Raw genomic sequence first — 20,564 nt, forward strand, 5'->3', positions numbered from 1 at the left:
CCCACTATAAGAGCTTCACTCCAAGCTTGGAAATTACTTGAATACTCCTATAGTTGATACAGCGTCCAAGTCCATTCCCCTACCTATCTCTAGCCTACAACTGTTAATCCCAAACTTAAAAGTAAGGCATTGGGAATCCAAAGGCATTACAACAGTAGAGGACAGCCAAATAGTCCCATCACTTAAAACCTTTAGAGCAGTTCAGATAGAACATGGACTAGAACCCAATGATCGGTACACCTATATCCAAATCTCACACCAATTAGCATCCATCACTAACCCCTCCATTACACTGCCTTGGAGGGCAATTTTATATTTCACAAACCCTAATACTTTGATCAAAAGCATTTCCTTATTTTACAATTTCCTAAATTAAAGATCAATATTTACCAAAGCCCCACTGTATGAAAACATGGTAAATAAACCTAATGTCATCCTACACGCCTGAACAATGGCAAACATCACTCATACCTATATATGTAGCCACCAAGAGTGTTAATTTATGGGAACTCTCCCAAAAAATACTTCTAAAGTGGTACTTAACACCTATGAGACTAGCCAGTTTTAATCCCCAGTCATCTCCACTCTGCAGGTGCTGGATGCTGCATATATTTTGGGCCTGCCCAATCCTGCAAACCTTTTGGTCTGCCATTTTTAAAATTATAGAACAAATCACTTGCTCCCAGCTCTCCAAAAATCCAGGGTTGGCCATCTTGTCTTTAGGAATAGATGCCATCCCACCTCCTCTAAGAAACATAGTTTCTCATATTTTCCTAAGTGCTAGATGAGAACTAGTTAGACACTGGAAACGCATTGAAATTCCAACTCTTGATGAAGTTATTAGAACCACTAACATGCACATCACCTATGAAGTAATGTTCACTGCCTCCCAAGGCACTTACCACTCAAAATACCCCTGCTGGAGATCTTGGATAGACTGGTATGAAACCAACAAATTCAAATAATCATTCCCATCCAAAACCATATTTAACTGGACTATGCGTCCTTAATAGGGATGAGCTTCGTGTTCGAGTCGAACGTACGTTCGACTCGAACATTGGCTGTTCGGCGAATTCCGAACATTTGGGCCGTTCGCGTCAAAATTCGAGTGGCGCGCGCGGACCACAATGCACTGCGGTGGCGCAGTGCATTGCTGGCTCATGATTGGCCAAGCATGCACTGTGACCCCGCATGCTTGGCCAATCGTAGCGCCAGCAGCGAGGAGAGCCATGATTGGCCACAGGCATCCTGCCTGTGGCCAATCATAGCTCAGGCTGTGTAGTGCACGCCCCACACTATATAAGGCCGCCTTTGAGGCGGCCTCGTGTAGTGTGTTAGCATCTGAAGCAGTGGGTGTTCTGTGTACCTTCAACACAGTACACACCAATCGTTTTTGGCTGATTTCCTATCTTGCTGCTGTGTAGTGGTTGTTGTCTGTGCCCTGACCGCAGTATACACCACTATATTCACCTCACCTATATAGCTAGTGATCTAGCTTTAACCATTTAACAACTGCCCATTGCCGATTAAACAGAGTTAAACAGGGCGGTTGTTTAACTCTGAGCGGCCGTTAATTAACGGCCTCCCAGAATTCTGCTCTCGCGCGCCCCCTGGGGCGCGCACTCGAGAGCATCCGTGACCGCCGGGTCCACAGGACCCGGCGCATCACGGATCGCGGTAAACGGCCGCTCGTCGCGGCCGTTTACCACGTGATCGCTCCGTCAAATGACGGAGTGATCACTTGTAAACAAACCGGCGTCATGTTATGACGCCGGTTCCTCCCTCCCCTCTCTGTACCGATCGGTACAGCGGAGGGGAAAGAGATCGGTGTCAGCAGCGATGTGGGCTGCATCTGCAGTGCCCACATCGCTGCTCACCGAATTTAACCCCTCAATTCCCTGCCAATACTCTGCAATACCAGTGCATACTCTGCAGTACCCTGCCATTACTCTGCAGTACCCCGCCATTACTCTGCAGTACCCCGCCATTACTCTGCAGTGCAGTACCCTGCCATTACTCTGCAGTACCCCCCATTACTCTGCAGTACCCTGCCATTACTCTGCAGTACCCCCCATTACTCTGCAGTACCCTGCCATTACTCTGCAGTACCCCCATTACTCTGCAGTACCCCCCAATACTCTGCAGTACCCCCCAATACTCTGCAGTACCCCCAATACTCTGCAGTACCCGCCATTACTCTGCAGTACCCCGCCATTACTCTGCAGTACCCCGCCATTACTCTGCAGTGCAGTACCCTGCCATTACTCTGCAGTACCCCCCATTACTCTGCAGTAACCCCCATTACTCTGCAGTACCCTGCCATTACTCTGGAGTACCCCCCAATACTCTGCAGTACCCTGCTATTACTCTGTAGTACCCCGCCAATACCCCGCCAATACTCTGCAATACCCTGCCATAAATTGCCATACCCAGCCATACTCGGAGATACCCAGCCATACTCGGTGATACCCTGAAATACCCAGCCATAGACGCCCCCCACCCCTCACCGCCCTCCGGTGCTTCTACCAACTCGCCAGTACGATCAAAGCCAGAATCTTTTTTTTTATTTTTTATTTCAGGCTTCCCAGCCTAGAGGTGAGATGTGGGGTCATATTGACCCCCAGATTTCACTGTAAAGAGGACCTGTCACCCCATATTCCTATTACAAGGGATGTTTACATTCCTTGTAATAGGAATAAAAGTGATCAAAAATATATTTTTGGGGAAAAAAATGTCAAACTAAAATAAATAAAGTAAAATGAACAATAAAAAAAAAAAATTTTTTTAAAGCGCCCATGTCCCCATGTGCTCGCATGCAGAAGCGAACGCATGCGTAAGCCCCGCCCACATATGAAAACGGTGTTCAAACCACACATGTGAGGTATCGCCGAGAACGTTAGAGCGAGAGCAATAATTCTAGTCCTAGACCTCCTCTGCAACTCAAAACATGTAACCAGTAAAAAAAAATTTAAGCGTCGCCTATGGGGATTTTTTAAGTAGCGACGTTTGGCGCCATTCCACGGGCATGTGCAATTTTGAAGAGTGACATGTTTGATATCTATTTACTCAGCATAACTTCATCTTTCACTTTATGCAAACATTGGGCTAACTTTACTGTTTTTTTTGTTTGTTTTTTAAGCACAAAACTGTTTTTTCCCCCCAAAAAACGCGTTTGAAAAATTGCTGTGCAAATACCGTGTGAGATAAAAATTTGCAACAACCACCATTGTATTCTCCAGGGTCTTTTGGTATGCATATGCTGTGTGTGTGAAATAACCTGATAATATGACAATTTTGTGGAAAAAAAAAAAAAAAAGGAAATAGGCCGTCAGTACTTCAGGTGTGATCAATTTTCAGATATTGGCACCATAGCTTGTGGACTCTATAACTTTCACAAAGACCAAATAATATCCACCAATTTGTACTTATTTTTACCAAAGATATGTAGTAGTATGAATTTTGGCCAAAATTTATGAAGACAAAATTACTAATCTGCTAAATTTTATAACAGAAACGAAGAAAAATTAATTTTTTCGCAGAATTTTCGGTCTTTTTTCTTTTATAGCACAAAAAATAAAAAACTGAGAGGTGATTAAATACCACCAAAAGAAAGCTCTATTTGTGTGAAAAAAAGGACAAACATTTCCTATAGGTCCAGTGTTGCATGACTGAGTAATTGTCATTCAAAATGTGAGGGCACCGAAAGCTGAAAATTGGTCTGGTTATTTAAGGGTGTTTAAGTGCCCAGTGGTCAAGTGGTTAATAATAGAGCTTGCAGTCAGTAGTGTTAGGAGATAGTGCGTGCTGTCTGCGTGCTCTGTACCCAGTACATACCGCTATAATATAGGGCAGGCCCCTACTTTCAAACATCCAACTTACAAACATCTCCTACTTGCAAACGCAAGGAGACAGCAGCAAGTGAGATGAAAAAAGATGGACGACAAAACAAATTATACAGGGGTGATAACCCTTCCCTATGTTTTCCAAAAAGCTTAAAAATAGTTTTTTTGACTGGAGCTACACTTTAAAAATGTACCGGTTGAAAATTACAAACAGATTCAACTTAACACAACAAACCTACACAGTCCCTGTCTTGTTTGCACCGCCTGTATACTGCTGTTCTGAGTATATAGGGCCTGGGGGCCACACGCATTTCCTTTTTTTTAATATGGGTACGGGGTTCCCCTTAATATGCGTACAAGACCCAAATAGGCTGGTAATGGGCAGGGAGGGCTACCCATGCCATTTTTCTCAATGATTTTCAACCATATTGCAGGAACCAGATATAACATTAAAACCGCAAGCAGTTTTAAATGGTGTTATTTCCGTTTAATGTCATTTTGTGCAGGGACTGTTCTAAACACGGGAAACACGTGGCACTTCACAGGCATACTACAGACACCCCCCAGGCACCATATTTAAAGGAATATTTCACCTTTTTTTTCACTTTAATCGTCATTAAAATCAGTGCTCCCGCCAAAACGGCAGTTTTTAAAACTTTTTTTTGCAGTGACCCATGTCCCCTGAGGCAGGAGGCAGGTCCCCAAACCCTTTTTAGGACACTATCTTGCATATTAGCCGTTAAAATTAGCACTTTCCATTTCGAACGTTCGAGTCCCATAGACTTCAAAGGGGTTCGAACGTTCGTAACGAACGCGGGGGTCGTTCGCAAGTTCTGGTGCGAACCGAACCGGGGGGTGTTCGGCTCATCCCTAGTCCTTAATACAAATATCTAATCTTATAACCCCTCTAGTTCTAATGTCACATCCAATTCCCTTGATATTCTTGATATTGTTTTGTTCTTCTAATAGTTATACTTTATTGTGAGCCTTTACTGTAAGAGACACTTAAATCATATGATGTGCCTTACATAAGAAATATCACAAAGTACCATCTTGCAAGATTTTGTGCAATAGCCTTGTTGAATCCATCCTTAAGATGCAGTGTGATCCCTTTGGGGCGTCTGGAGGGAGAAGTGACACAATGCTAGATCACTCAACTGTAGTAGCCAATGCTATATTTCACATTAGAATAGCTATGTTACTGGCAAAGTCCCAATTTTTCTGATCTTAGTATGCAATGATGATACAATCGACTATTTACATTACTATATGCAGAAAAATAAAGTGTACACATGATCTTCAGTGTACTGTTGACTGATATAGCATTGTTTTTCATCTTCTGTTATAAATGTAAAATTTTCAATAAAAACATTGAACATAAAATATACGGTGCAGTAACGTGCTGAACTATGCGACGTTAAAATTGCAGTAATGCACTGAAATATACTGCGTTAAGCGAGCAGTAAGGCACAGAAATGTACAGCATTAAACAACTAGTAACGCACTGAAATATAGGGCGTTAAACTTGCAGTAATGCACTGAACTGTACGTGTTAAACTTGCTTTAACACACTAAAATATACTGTGTTAAGCGCACAGTAACACACAAAAATGTACTGCATTAAATAGCACGTAACACACTGAAATATACGTAATTAAACTTGCAGGAACGCAATGAAATATACTGTGTTAAACAGTCACTACACTCACACTGACTGAACTATCCCTACATTTACACTAATGTAAAGATGAATGGTGGTTACACTACACTCACACTGACTGAACTATCCCTACATTCACACTAATATAAAGATGAATGGTAGCACTACACTCACACATAACTATGCCTAGATGCACACTAAACTGATATTCTACACTGCCAATAGAATCAGAATAGCACACTATAGCACACTAACTGTCTAATAGCACTGAACAGAGCCCTGTTCTATCTCACGCCGATATCACACAAAAAATGGCCGCTACTGAAAGAATACTTTTAGAGTTATAGTACTTTTTTAGCCCTGTCAGGACTCTGTGCCCTGATTGGGCAAAGCTTTCATTACTTCAGCCAATCAGGGCTTTCAATTCACTGTGTGGCAGCGCAGTGCATTGTGGTTGTTTGGCAGATCGAACAAACGATCAAACTCCCTGACAATTTGCTTGTTTGGTGAACATGCGAACAGCCAATGTTCAGCCCAAACTCATACTCGTACCAAACTATTCGTCCATCCTAATCAGTACCTCTATGCTGTATGAAGACCCACCATCACCAAAGAGAAAAGTGGATTCTGCCTCAAACCCCCAGAATAAAAATGTTAATGCAATAAACAACATTTTACCAATGCAATAATACATAATTTTACCAATGCAATAATTGTTTCTGCATATTGTTTGTTAAAGAAGAAGGAGAAACCACTAACCTGGCAATATCTGGGTTTTGTTTGCACAATAGCAGTACCTGCTCTGTATTAATAAATAATGCCCAACAAGGGAAGAGGCACAGCATTAGAATAAGAATTCCTCTCTGCAGGATTATTCCCACTCGCTTCAAATTCTTGCTGCCATATGTCTAAAAGAATGAAAATATACACAGATATAATTATCGCAGTTAATAATATTTTATCTAAGAAATAGAAGTTGTGGAAGTTGATGCAACACTAAGCAAAGACTGGAAAATTGTATACCTATGTTTCCATAATTTTCTTTTACTAATGCCTGTCCATGGCAGTATATGGATGGTGGTTGCACTTGCTGGCAAGCCCCCATTTAACCGACAGGTCAATTAACTCTATAAACATTTAATTCTCATAAATAGCTCCAAGACTAGGGAGGGTCCATATTCTGCCATGGATAGGCACCAAGAAAGGAAAATTACAGAAATGTAAGAATGCAATTTTCTGATCTCCTGGTGCTTTCATGGCAGCATATGAATGGTTAACAATCCATTACACAAGGGAATAATGCTTACAAGAAAGGTAATAAATGAAACCAGGATACAAAGAATTCAGGGATACAGGGTTGAGAAACAGAGATATTGTTCCTTCTGTACAGAGCCCTGTGTTGATTGTCAACACAGGGCTTTGGGCTGCTATTGGTCCCAGCCATAAATCATTGGGTGTTGGCCGAGGGGCTGGGGCACATATGCTCACGTCCTAAGCCCAGAAACAGGCATTGATGTAGCAGTACATCGCCTTGCCTGTGAGAGCTGTCCGTCCACAGTACAATGCAAGTACTGTCCGCAAGTGGTTAACATAAGCCGTCCATAATGCAGAAACTTTTCTTTAAATCAGATTCTTTTTATTTTTATAAACATATAACATTGAATCAATAAAGTCAAAATAATAAAACAACATCCCATTAACAAACCAAATACTACGTAAAAAAAAGAAAAAGAAAAAGCACACCCCGGACAATACCTTGGAGTATTAAAAAAGACAAAAAGATTTTAGTGCTTACAAAAATTAAATGGATTAGACGTGACCGCAAAGCACAACTCTCACTGAAAAGGAGTATGTATGCCATAGTCACATATATAGCCATATATCTTAATAGCAATGCTTGTAGTAGAAATTGGTCTATACCGATACCGGGGACATAAACTCAAGTCATTGTGACCAAGTGGCATCAAACTTCCTCATGGACTTCCTTAAAAAATATGCTTGTTTTTCAAAGGAAATAATCCTATTAAGATCAAATATCCAATCATATATGGTAGGAGCATAGGGGGAGGTCCACTTAAGGGCAATCTGTCTGCGAGCCACAAAGAGACTATGCCTAATAGTATTTAATATGGGAGAAGTATAAATAAATGAATCATGGTAGCCCAATAGGCAAATAAGTGGTTCAACCAGGATATTGACATCTAGGAGCCCATTAAGAATACCGACCACCTCTGTCCAGTATCTCTGGAATTTGGGACACCGCCAGAGAAGATGTATCAGTGTTCCCGTATTATCACACCTAGCACAGGCTGGCTCAGATCTCATGCCGATGGCATACCAAAATTGTGGAGTTGTATATAACCTATGAAGGATAAAAATCTTCTAGTAAAATGGTTTTGAACTTCTAGTAGAATGGTTTGTCAAACTTGGATGATTTTATGTGCCACTAGCCCTGCATGCTCTTTGGATCAGCTTGATTATACAGCATGTGATAACTTGTGAAGAAGCCATTTGTCCTATCCTTGGTTTTACTTGCAGTAACAAACAACCTGTAACCCTTTCTAAGGTGTTGAATCAGAGAAAAAGTAATGTTTCAGAGATCTTAAAATGATCAATTCATGAAGGATCTCTGCATCCTGATCTTCAGCAAAGGCAGGAAGCACCCATGAAGCACCCATGAAATGAAATACAGACTGCACTTTGGAAAGAAAATCTCTGGCAAATTAAGAGACTTACCCTTCTTGCTTAGGAAATTCCTTGATAGGTAGTCTATCTGAAAATCCTGCAATGTTTGGATGTATAACGCTTTGAGAAAGGTTAAAGTGTCTTGGAACCAAGCCAGAATTGGTCTCACCTCTTTAAGTAGTGTATAACTTTATGTCCCCTCCTACTTTGCACATTATCCATTTATAAAAGGGACCAATTTGTGGGCTATTAATGGAGCAAGATTATTTAATGCCATCCAAGCAGCTCTGAGTTATGAGAAATTGTACATAATGCCCCCTGTCAATACTTGCTACCTGCCTTAGTTCATCACATCCTGCAATAAGTGCCACAAAAGGAATGACTCTCATCAGATGTTACAATGGTCCAGGGCATCAGACCTAATGTTCAGTAATACAAGAGATCCAGCATCTTCATCCACAATCACTGACTAGACTGCATAATGGGTGTTATCTGGATCAACTGTGGCATGGATCATTTCTTCCACTAGCATAAAAACATTTTTGGAAAAGTCTTAGATGCACATCTTATTATTGGAATACATAATGAGAATGACTCCAGTAGTTTTAGGCTACAACAGTAATGCCCTATACACACGATCGGAAATTCCGACAGAAAAAGTCAGATCGGATTATGTTGTTGGAAAATCCGATCATTTGTGGGCTCTATCGGAATTTCCGATTGAAAAAGTTTGAGAGCTGGATCTAAAATTTTCCAACAACAAAATCTGATCAGACTTTTTCCGATCATGTGTAGAGAATTCTGACTCACAAAGTGCCACGCATGCTCAGGCTACTGGCCTCTACATAGTCCCATCGTATGTTATGAACATCACCTCGTTCCGAATGATCGGATTTTCCAACAACTTTGTGCAATAGTGTGTATGCAAAACTAGTTTCAGCCAAAATCCATCTGAAAAAATCAGACAGATTTTGTGGTCGGAATGTCCGAACAATGTGTATGGGGCATAAGAAATCTGTTTACTAAAGCCTGCTGGACTCTCAGTCTGACTACCTTTAGTTTTTCTCTTAGAATAGGTGTAGGGTGTCGAATAAGCCACCAAAATAAACAATGCACTGTAATTAATCAACCACCCAAATTGGGTAAGAGTCTCTATTGTAATAACAATGCATCATGACAATGCCTTATATCTGTACAATACAGGTACCGTATAAGGTTATTCAAATGCAGTTCAAAATTTTAATTCCCTTCTCCCTCAGAGGAGCAATGGTGGCTATAAAGGCCTTAAAATAGGTTCTCTCAAGAAGTAGATAGGCCAAATGGAAGGCGCTGAAACTTCAGGTGAACATTTGCACATTGAAACGTGCAGTAGATGCATTTGGAAGTTTTGAGTGCATTAAGGTAATTGTCCCCTAAGTCTAGGAAAACCATTAATGGATGCACTGTGAGTAATATAAAATGCAGAGATTTAATCTTGAAATGCTTGGATTGAATAAGACAGGCCTCCACCATCCTCACCTAACTCTTTCCCAGGGCAGTGGGATCTTGAATCTATTTCTCAACTGGCCTTAACTTTTCTTTCTTCCTCTGTCTTCTGAGATGAGACTGCTCTTTCACCCTCATAATGGCAGCATCCAGTCTTTCGCCAAAGAATGTTTTGCCATTAAAAAGGATCTTGCACCACTTAGATGATGGATCTGCCACCCATGCCACCCATGCCTTAAGCCAAAAGGCTCTCTTAGCTGTAACTGAGTAAAACATAACATTGGCATCACAATGTATTGTGAAAATTACCAATACTATTTACACTTGTATGGGTATGCATGACACACTGGGAGCACTTTGAACCCCAGAAGAAGCAGTTAAATAGCAACGAATCAATGTTCATGATGGGTTATTGTTGGAATACTAGTGGGGATGCAATCATCAGCCTGAGAAAAGTTGGTTTATGAACAGAAATATATGAGCATTTTTAAAAAAGAAAAATTTATTGAGGACAATCTATATATGAAAGAAATAATGATCACAGATTTTGAGAGTTGTAGTGGAAGGAATAACAAGAAAATACACGAGTGTGTCACTGTGTGTCTCCTCCCTCCTCCAATAGGGTAGCTTCTCCTTTCGGAAATTTGGGAAATGGGTCTCAGGAGCCACATCCTGATTGCAGGATCATTGTGACAATAGCGAATATTTATTCGCTATTGTCACATAACTGGGTGGGCTTCGGGCACAGTGCTCTGCGACCCAAGCCCACCCTTTTTTTTTTTTTAATCAATCGTTTTTATTAAAGTTTACATTTTTATCAAGACAAATGACAGAAATTATGACTAAATAACAGATCAGTTACAGTATTTAGATACATAGATAATAGTATCCAAAAATAATAAAAAATATAATATAAAGAAAACCATATTAATTATCTCAATTATAATAGGGATAATAAAGATAACGATCGGGAGGTTATTAATACATCCATTATGGAGACAATACACAAAAGTAATATAAATATTATCTTCATATATTTATATATTGCCAATTCAAGTAATTCAAAGATGATGAACCTAAATATATTCCCGAACATCCCTATGGGTGCTAAACTGTGTTCGGGACAGTAATAGTAACCTGTCATTTAATAGATACAAAACAAAGATTAAAATATTAGAGCAGGGTAAGTATTTTTTTTAATTCAAGTTATCTAGGAACAAAGAACTCGTGCAATGTTTTGGGGACTGGCCCATTTTAACCATGGCTGCCATATTTTATGAATATGTTCTGTTTTGTGAGGCCGAAGAGCTAGAATTGATTCATAAATGTAATGAGTTTGAGTCGATTCTATCACTTCTTTTATGGAAGGAGGATCAGGATTTTTCCAGTTCCTCGTTATACTGTTCCTGGCTGACAGCAAAATATGTGTAAACACATTTCTAAACTGGATAGGATATCAATCAAGATCAATGGATAATAGAGCCAGTGAGGGATTTGGAGGAATGACTGTTTTGGTAATTTCAGACATAACTTGAAAGATTTGTTCCCAATACTTCCCAAGTTTAGGGCATGTCCAAAATGCATGTAACATATCACCTTTTTTGCCGCACAATCTCCAACATTTGTCGTCAAATGTGCCGTTGAATTTAGATATTTTCTCGGTAGTAAGATACCAGCGTTGAGTCAATTTAATGGATACTTCCCATAATGTAGAGCAGCATGTGGTTTTATATGTGGTGTTACCAGCTTTTTCCCATTGGTCAACTGTAAAGGGGGAACCTAAAGCCCCGTACACACGAGAGGACTTATGTCCGACAGACTTCCGCCGGAGTTCCGCCGGAGTTCCGCCGGAGTTCCGCCGGAGTTCTGACAGACTTTTCGGCCGAACGGACTTGGCCACACACGATCACACTAAACTCCGACGGATTCGAACGTGATGACGTACGACCCGACTCGAATAAGGAAGTTCATAGCCAGTAGCCAATAGCTGCCCTAGCGTCGGTTTTAGTCCGTCGGAGTAGCATACACACGAGCGGATTTTTCGAAGGGGACCGGGTCCGGCGGAGTTCCGTCGGGAAAATTTGAAGCATGCTTCATTTCTAAAGTCCGTCAGACTTTTGCGAAGCTAAAGTCCGTTGCAGCCCACACACGATCGGATAGTCTGACGGACTCGGTCTGACGGACTTTGGATGTTGAAAAGTCCGCTCGTGTGTACGGGGCATAAGTCTTCTTCCCATCTAATTAAAGGGATAGTCTTTGTAAACACACTTTTTTGTTGAAGAAGATTATAGAAAAGAGAGATCCCTTTTTGTTGATGTATGGGGATCTTAAGGAAGGACCAAGCCGATTGGGGAACATTATAGGTCCATGATGGGAGGTTGGAATTGCAATTCTTAGTTCGGATGTAGAGGAATAAATCTGAATTTGGCAATTGAAATTTCTTTTGACGTGTAGGAAATGGTTTGATCACCCCATTATCAAGTAGATCAGCTAGATATTTAATTCCCTTCTCTATCCATGGTGTATATGAGGTTGTCTTCATGAAATTATGTAGAGTATTTAGCGGAATTTGGACTTTGGTAGGAAAAGGAAGTTAGATGCAGAAATCGAACCCAGGATTTAAGTGTTGCTAATATTGTTGGGGAGATGCGAGAAGGTATCGTGGCTCCAAGTGCCATGGAAGGAATCCATATTGATAGATTATTTCCTGAGATTTTAGCAGTTTCCATCTTCCCCCAAATTGTAGATGGAGGAGATAGAAACCATTCCTGAGCCCTTGTACACACGGTCTGAGAATCTGTCGGAATGAGTCTTATCGGACCGTGTCGTCAGATAATCCGACTGTGTGTGGTATGCATCGGACTGATTCCTTCTGAATCTCCGTCCGACCCAATTTTCCAACATGTTGGAAATATTTCCCGACCAACTGGGCCGGTCAGACCTAATCCAATCATGTGTAGCGAATTTTGATCGGACCAAGTGCCACGCATGCTCAGATCAAATTCCTACATCAAAGCTATTGGCTACTAGCCTGAATGTAGTCCCATTGTAACGAAATTACGTCACCACGTTCTTGGCAACCGCTAAATCAGACAACTTGGCCCGACTGTGTGTATGCAACAGTTTCGGACACAATCCGTCGGACTAAATCCGACAGACAAAATCCGACGGATTTGGTTGCCAAAATCTCCGACCGTGTGTACGTGGCCTGAGACTGTGTGAGAACCGAGGCTAAATAATAATCTTGGAAATCCACATACCTTGTTCCCCCAGCTTGACGTTTCTTCACTAAGTTTGAATGAGCACATATAGATTTTTTACCCTGCCAGATGAATCTAGAAAACAGAGTCTGAAGGGATTGGAAAAATTGTAACGGAATTGGAATCGGGAGAGTTCTAAAAAAGTATAAAATTTGTGGAAGGTGAAGCATTTTAAATGCTGCCAAACGTCCCATCCATGAAAATTCATGGGATGCAAGTTTAGTGAGATTTTCTTGTAATGCATTACGAAGTGGAATATAATTATATTGGAACAGTGTTTTAAATGAATTTGATAATTGAATACCCAAATATTTAATTGTACTTTCAGTCCATGTATAAGGGAATTTTAATTTTAAGATGTTTAGTAGTATTTTCATCTATCCCCAAGTTCAATATACAAGATTTATTCGCGTTAAGCCTGTAATAAGTAACTTTGCTCAACATATTTAGTGTTTCCTGAATTTCTGGTAAGAATTTCACAGGATCAGTAATCATAAGAACAACATCATCTGCAAAAAGGTTGATTTTATGTTCTTGTTCAGCAATGGTAACTCCTAGAATTTTTTTGTTGGACCTAATACTCTCAGCTAGGGGTTCAATAACAAGGTTAAAAATTAGGGGGGATAAGGGGCATCCTTGTCGTGTACCATTTGTTATTGGAAATGGAGGTGATAAAGAATCCGTAGTATACACTCGAGCTGAGGGGACAGAGTACAGGGCTAATATTGCTTTGTTGATTTGACCTGTTAAGCCAAATTTTGTCAGATCTGATGACAGGTATCCCCAATGAACTCTATCAAACGCTTTTTCAGCGTCAAGCGACAGAAACAGGGATGGCGATTTGGTGAGTTCTACATGGTGTATTATATTTATCATTCTTCTAGTAGCATCCGATGCTTGTCTTCCTTTGGTGAAACCCGATTGATCTCTATGGATAAGAGAGGGTAACAAACTATCTAGTCTTTTGGCTATAAGTTTCGCATACATTTTAACATCTAAATTGAGTAAGGAAATTGGTCTAAAATGTTTAGGTGAAGATGGTTCCTTATCTGGTTTTGGAAGAGTTACAACAAGAGCATTCAACATTTCATTGGGAAATGATGAAGAATTGGCTGCTAAATTATACATTTCACATAGTATAGGTGCTAGAGTACTTTGAATTTTTTTTAAATATTCCCCTGTAAAGCCATCTGGACCAGGTTTTTTAAGTTAGGAAGAATAAGGATAGTTTGTAGAATTTGAGGGATAGCAAAGGGAGAATTAAAAAATTCTAATTGTTGTGGGGAAATAGATGGAAGTTTGACACTCTCCAAAAAGGTTTCAATCTCCTCCTGAGAAAGTTGATGGGTATCGCCATCGTTCTTAATGTTATATAAATCATTATAGTATGAGCTAAATGCTTCAGCTATTGAAGAAGGCTTAAGCAATTTTTTATTAGTGTAAGGATGGTAGAGGAATGGAATTTTAGTCTTAGATCGATAACCTTTAATGCGTAATGCCATTATTTTGCCTGCTTTGTTCCCTGTTGCATAAGTGGTAGCTCTGAATTTTTTATAGGATTTCTCATGTGTCTCTAGAAGTAGGGTTCTTAATTCATTACGTAACTGGAAAATTTGTGTTTTAATGAAAGGAGAAGGATCATTTTTATTGTGTTCCTCAGCTTTGGCTATCTCCTTAGTAAGTTCATCCATTCTCTGAGTTCTCTTTCTTTTAGCTTTAGAACCTAATTGCATAAACACCCCACTCATAACAGCTTTATGAGCATTCCATAATATCATTGGGTCAAATATAGACGTCGAATGAATTGAAAAGAATTCAGTAAGGTGTTGTTGGAGTGTTGTGGAGTAATTTTCATTTTGGAGAATATAGTTATTAGCTCTCCATATATATGAATTTGGTTGGGATGATGTGGTTGTTATAGACACGCTAATGGGAGCGTGATCCGACCACGTGGCCGTATGTACAGTGCCTTGTGAAAGTATTCGGCCCTCTTGAACTTTTAAACCTTTTGCCACATTTCAGGCTTCAAACATAAAGATATAACATTTTTATTTTTTGTGAAGAATCACCAACAAGTGGGACACAATTGTGAAGTGGAACGAAATCTATTGGATTTTTGAAACTTTTTTAACTAATAAAAAAATGAAAAGTGGGGCGTGCAAAATTATTCGGCCCCCTTGCGTTAATACTTTGTAGAGCCACCTTTTGCTGCGATTACAGCTGCAAGTCGCTTGGGGTATGTCTCTATCAGTTTTGCACATCGAGAGACTGAAATTCTTGCCCATTCTTCCTTGCAAAACAGCTCAAGCTCAGTGAGGTTGGATGGAGAGCGCTTGTGAACAGCAGTTTTCAGCTCTTTCCACAGATTCTCGATTGGATTCAGGTCTGGACTTTGACTTGGCCATTCTAACACCTGGATACGTTTATTTGTGAACCATTCCTTTGTAGATGTTGCTGTATGTTTGCGATCATTGTCTTGTTGAAAGATAAATCTCCGTCCCAGTTTCAGGTCTTTTGCAGACTCCAACAGGTTTTCATCCAGAATGGTCCTGTATTTGGCTGCATCCATCTTCCCCTCAATTTTAACCATCTTCCCTGTCCCTGCTGAAGAAAAGCAGGCCCAAACCATGATGCTGCCACCACCATGTTTGACAGTGGGGATGGTGTGTTGAGGGTGATGAGCTGTGTTGCTTTTACGCCAAACATATCGTTTTGCATTGTGGGCAAAAAGTTCGATTTTGGTTTCATCTGACCAGAGCACCTTCTTCCACATGTTTGGTGTGTCTCCCAGGTGGCTTGTGGCAAACTTTAGACGAGACTTTTTATGGATATCTTTGAGAAATGGCTTTCTTCTTGCCACTCTTCCATAAAGGCCAGATTTGTGCAGTGTATGACTGATTGTTGTCCTATGGACAGACTCTCCCACCTCAGCTGTAGTTCTCTGCAGTTCATCCAGAGTGATCATGGGCCTCTTGGCTGCATCTCTGATCAGTCTTCTCCTTGTCTGAGCTGAAAGTTTAGAGGGACGGCCAGGTCTTGGCAGATTTGCAGTGGTCTGATACTCCTATTTCAAAATGATCGCTTGCACAGTGCTCCTTGGGATGTTTAAAGCTTGGGAAATCTTTTTGTATCCAAATCCGGCTTTAAACTTCTCCACAACAGTATTACGGACCTGCCTGGTGTGTTCCTTGGTCTTCATGATGCTCTCTGCGCTTTCAACAGAACCATGAGACTATCACAGAGCAGGTGCATTTATACAGAGACTTGATTACACACAGGTGGATTCTATTTATCACCATCAGTCATTTAGGACAACATTGGATCATTCAGAGATCCTCGCTGAACTTCTGGAGTGAGTTTGCTGCACTGAAAGTAAAGGGGCCGAATAATTTTGCACGCACCACTTTTCAGTTTTTTATTTGCTAAAAAAGTTTAAAATATCCAATAGATTTCATTCCACTTCACAATTGTGTCCCACTTGTTGGTGATTCTTCACAAAAAATAAAAATGTTATATCTTTATGTTTGAAGCCTGAAATGTGGCAAAAGGTTGAAAAGTTCAAGGGGGCCAAATACTTTCACAAGGCACTGTATATGGGAGGATGAAATCTTGTCAAGCAACCATTTATCTGTCAAGAATAAGTCAATTTTGGAGTAGGTATTGTTCCGTGGTGACAAATATGTGTAATCCCTTTCATTAGCATGTCCACATCTCCACACATCAAATAAGTCGTTCAAAGTTATGAACTTATCAAGGGGAGAAGCATAGTGTTTTGCAGAAGAATCCATATCATTGTTTGGAATCAAATTGAAATCTCCACATATCAGGAGGTGTCCTTTTTGAACTTTCTTCGCCTCCTCTATAGTTTTTTTTATGAAATGCATTTGTCTCATATTCGGAGCATAAATAGATACAAGAGTGTATTGAATATTGTTAATGGTACAAATCAAAAAAATATAGCGACCTTCAGGGTCAGTGATACAATTATCTAATTGAAATGTAATAGTATCTCTAATAACTATTAACACCCCTCTGTTTTTTGGAGAATTTTGTTTGAAAAATATGAGGAAAATGTTTATGTTGACATTTGGGAGATGCATCTTTAGCAAAATGTGTCTCTTGAACACATAATATGTCACAATTAAAGGATAAGGCAGACGTCCACATAGAGGTTCCTTTCGCTGGGTGATTCAGTCCCCTTGCATTTAGGGACAATATTTTGAAAGACATATTAATATATATCAAAATTAGATGTTACTATAATTCTATATTTTCCTAAAAGAATATTCTCTAGTTTCTATAATGCTTAAACTAAATATCTAAGTATTTGTTATATGATCAGTTCACAGTTACTATTAAATCATGCACACAACAATGTAGATTTTTTTTTTCAAACCTATGAAAAAACTAGTTATTACTCTATTGGTAGTTATTTGGTATTATATATTGCAAGAGGAAAAAAAAATAATTAATGAAAAAAATAAAAAAAAGCAGAGAAGATAAAAAAAAAAAAAAATAAATAAATAAAAATATTTTCCAAGAGTAAGCAGTAATTCACTCAAAGGAATGCTGACCAAGATAGGGGGTAAAGTTCAAGTAGTAAGGTATTGAGCATCAAACCAGACCATATATGTCAGTAATGCATATGAGTTAACAGGCAGGAGTAGTTAATTTGTATTTAATTCTATTTTGTTCACGTTTTTGTCCAAGGCAGAGGTGTTATGTGGAAGATCAACTATAATACCCCATGTTTGGAGTAATTGCATGCCATCTTCAATGGTAGATATAGCAAAATGTTTCCCATTGTAAGTGGTCAAGATAGTGGCTGGATGTCTCCATTTGTATGTGATCTTATGATTAGATGATGCCTTCGTTAGTTTTGAGCTGTCTTCTCATTTGTAGTGTAAATTGCGAGAGATCGCGAATAATTGTATATCTGAGTATGGTGGTGGCAGAGTAGTTAGCTCCCTCGCTTTGGAGAGAATTTGCTCTTTAGCTTGATAAAAATGAATTCGCAGAATAATATCTCTGGGAATTGATTCTTCTAGATGTTTTGGTTTGGGAATTCTATGAATACGATCAATTGTAAGTTCAATCGGCGATAATTCTGGCAATAATGTAGAAAATAGTGTATTTGCATAGTTACGTAAGTCCATAGGTAGAACTGACTCTGGTATTCCTCTCATTTTAATGTTGTTTCGACATGAGCGGTACTCGAGATCTGCCAATTTCATCTTGACCCACATGGAATCATCTTTTTGTTCTGTACATGCATCCACTAGCTCATTCACTGTTTCAGTGCATTCCTCCATTTTGTTTTCAACGTATTGCAGTCTACCATCCATATGTTTCATATCAAGAGAGAATTTATGAATCATGGAGGATAGATTAGATATAATAGATGATTGTAATGACACAAGCATTTCTTTCATTGTGGTATCTAGTACTGGCTGACCTAATATTGGGAAAGCAGCTATAGATATCTGTAATAAGGACATAGCATTATCACTATGCAGAGCTGTGTTCACAGTATCAGCTGCCTGGCAAGATGAATCCAGCTTCATCCGCGATTTTGCGGGTCCCTGGGATGTTGGGGATAGATGAGAGGAGCCATTAGAATATGAGGATGATAATTCCTCATACATTTCAGGTGGATGGCTATCAGAAAGGTTTGTGTGAGTTTTATTATTTTTCCTCACAGCTCCGACGGCGCCATCTTGGATTTTAGTTTGCTCACTGCTCTGTTTAAATGTAAATGAGGACAGCTTTTTTGGTCCCCTTTCTTGTCCTCTTTTGCGAGACATTATTGCCCCTACTGTCCCAGGAGTACTGCAGAGTATTTAGGTATGTTTTTAGAGGAGAATACCTGCCTGTTTTTTGCTGTTAAACGGCCGGCTGTGGAGAGCTCTAGGCTTAAGCAGCCATCTTCTTCAGTGTGCAAGCCACGCCCCCCTGTGCCCACCCTTTTTTGAAGTCTATCAGAGCCTCTGGCTCTAATCACATGGAATCCATGCATCCGCCATAGCCGAATAGAAACTTTTACTGCTGTGATAAAATGTTCAATCAGAGCAAAGTTAAAAGTGGAGTATACTAAAATTTCAGGTGTCTCATGCTTATTTGAATCCTCCAGCTACATCACAGACTGAGCTTCCACAGAGGTGGTGGGCTGTGATGATGGTTATGGAGCCTCTTGAGTGGCTGCAAATTCTGTATCATTGGTGCATTTGTTTCATCACATTTTCTCTCTCCCTCTGTTTGTCTCTTGACACCTCGGAAAATCAGACTTCACAGACCATGGAAGGAAAGACCTTGTTACTGCAGGCCCAACAAGCTCCTCTACCTGGCCGTGTGTATTTTAAAAATGACGAAAGGAGGAGCCAGAAAAAAGCCTTTGTCTCTATCAAGGGATCTATGGGATGTGGAGGAGGAAGAATGATGTCGAACCTCGTGTGACCTGGAGCTCTTTTGTGGCCTGATGTTTTTGATGTTATTGATGTGTTTGATTCATTTAAGAAAATGGTTGTAAGAGTATAAAATAAGGTTTCTATTGGTCCCAGTTTTGCAGGGAGAGTTTTAATTTTGATGGGTCTGTTCCTGGGAAGCAAACATCCCCAGCAGTATCCTCTGCAGATGACCCAGCCATAATTTTCCAAGAGAACATACTTAACTAGATGCTGACCGCCGGCCGTCAAATGACGGTCAGGCGGCGCACCTATTGTGGCGGGAGGTTTAAACAGGGAATGCGCGCGATCGTGCGCACGCATCCCTGTTTCTTCGGTGGCGGCGTGTCACGGAGACACCGCTCGCCACCGAAGGGGGTGAACAGCCATTAGTTATGGCTGTTTACCACGTGATCGGCCGTGATGAAGTCACGGCCGATCACAGATGGTCACACCCCGACTGTGCACGGCGCATGCGCGCGATCGTGAGCACGCTGCGCGTGCACGTCGGTGGCGGGGTGTTCCCCGGGAACACTGCTCGTCACCGACTCTGGTAAACAGCCATTGGCCGGCTGTTTACCCACGTGATTGGCTGTGATCCTTTCACAGCCGATCACTAAAATGTAAACAAACCGCGGTAACGAGATGTTACCGGGTTGTTCTCCTCCTCACACACCGATCGTGTGTATGGAGGAGATTGCGGTAACATCTCGTTACCGCCTAGTGTACACCAATCACACTGAATGCCTGCCTGCCCCCCCCAATAAAGAGGACCTGTCACCACCCCTCATAGTACCTGTCAATCACAGTCCATCAGAGTACCTGTCACAGTCCATCAGAGTATTTGAGTACCTGTCACAGTCCATCAGAGTATTTGAGCACCTGTCACAGCCCATCAGAGTACCCGAGTACCTGTCCCAGCCCATCAGAGTACCCGAGTACCTGTCACGGCACATCAGAGTACCCGAGTACCTGTCACGGCACATCAGAGTACCCGAGTACCTGTCACGGCACATCAGAGTACCCGAGTACCTGTCACGGCACATCAGGGTACCCGAGTACCTGTCACGGCCCATCAGGGTACCCGAGTACCTGTCACGGCCCATCAGGGTACCCGAGTACCTGTCACGGCCCATCAGGGTACCCGAGTACCTGTCACGGCCCATCAGGGTACCCGAGTACCTGTCACGTC

The 20,564-nt window shown here is 40.8% G+C and overlaps 1 protein-coding gene across 1 annotated transcript in view; it reads right to left on the reverse strand.

Annotated features, from left to right (window-relative positions):
- LOC143983036 (multidrug and toxin extrusion protein 2-like) overlaps window positions 1-20,564 on the reverse strand; it is a 447,238-nt gene that overhangs the window by 365,480 nt on the left and 61,194 nt on the right. Inside the window, exon 4 of the mRNA XM_077482263.1 lies at window positions 6,262-6,410. Coding sequence (XP_077338389.1) covers window positions 6,262-6,410 — 149 coding nt within the window. The remainder of the gene's footprint in view (window positions 1-6,261; window positions 6,411-20,564) is intronic.

Source organism: Lithobates pipiens, unplaced genomic scaffold (assembly GCF_037356315.1).
Source record: "Lithobates pipiens isolate NorthernLeopardFrog02 unplaced genomic scaffold, aLitPip1_a1.2 Scaffold_16, whole genome shotgun sequence".
In the NCBI taxonomy this organism is placed as follows: Eukaryota; Metazoa; Chordata; class Amphibia; order Anura; family Ranidae; genus Lithobates; species Lithobates pipiens.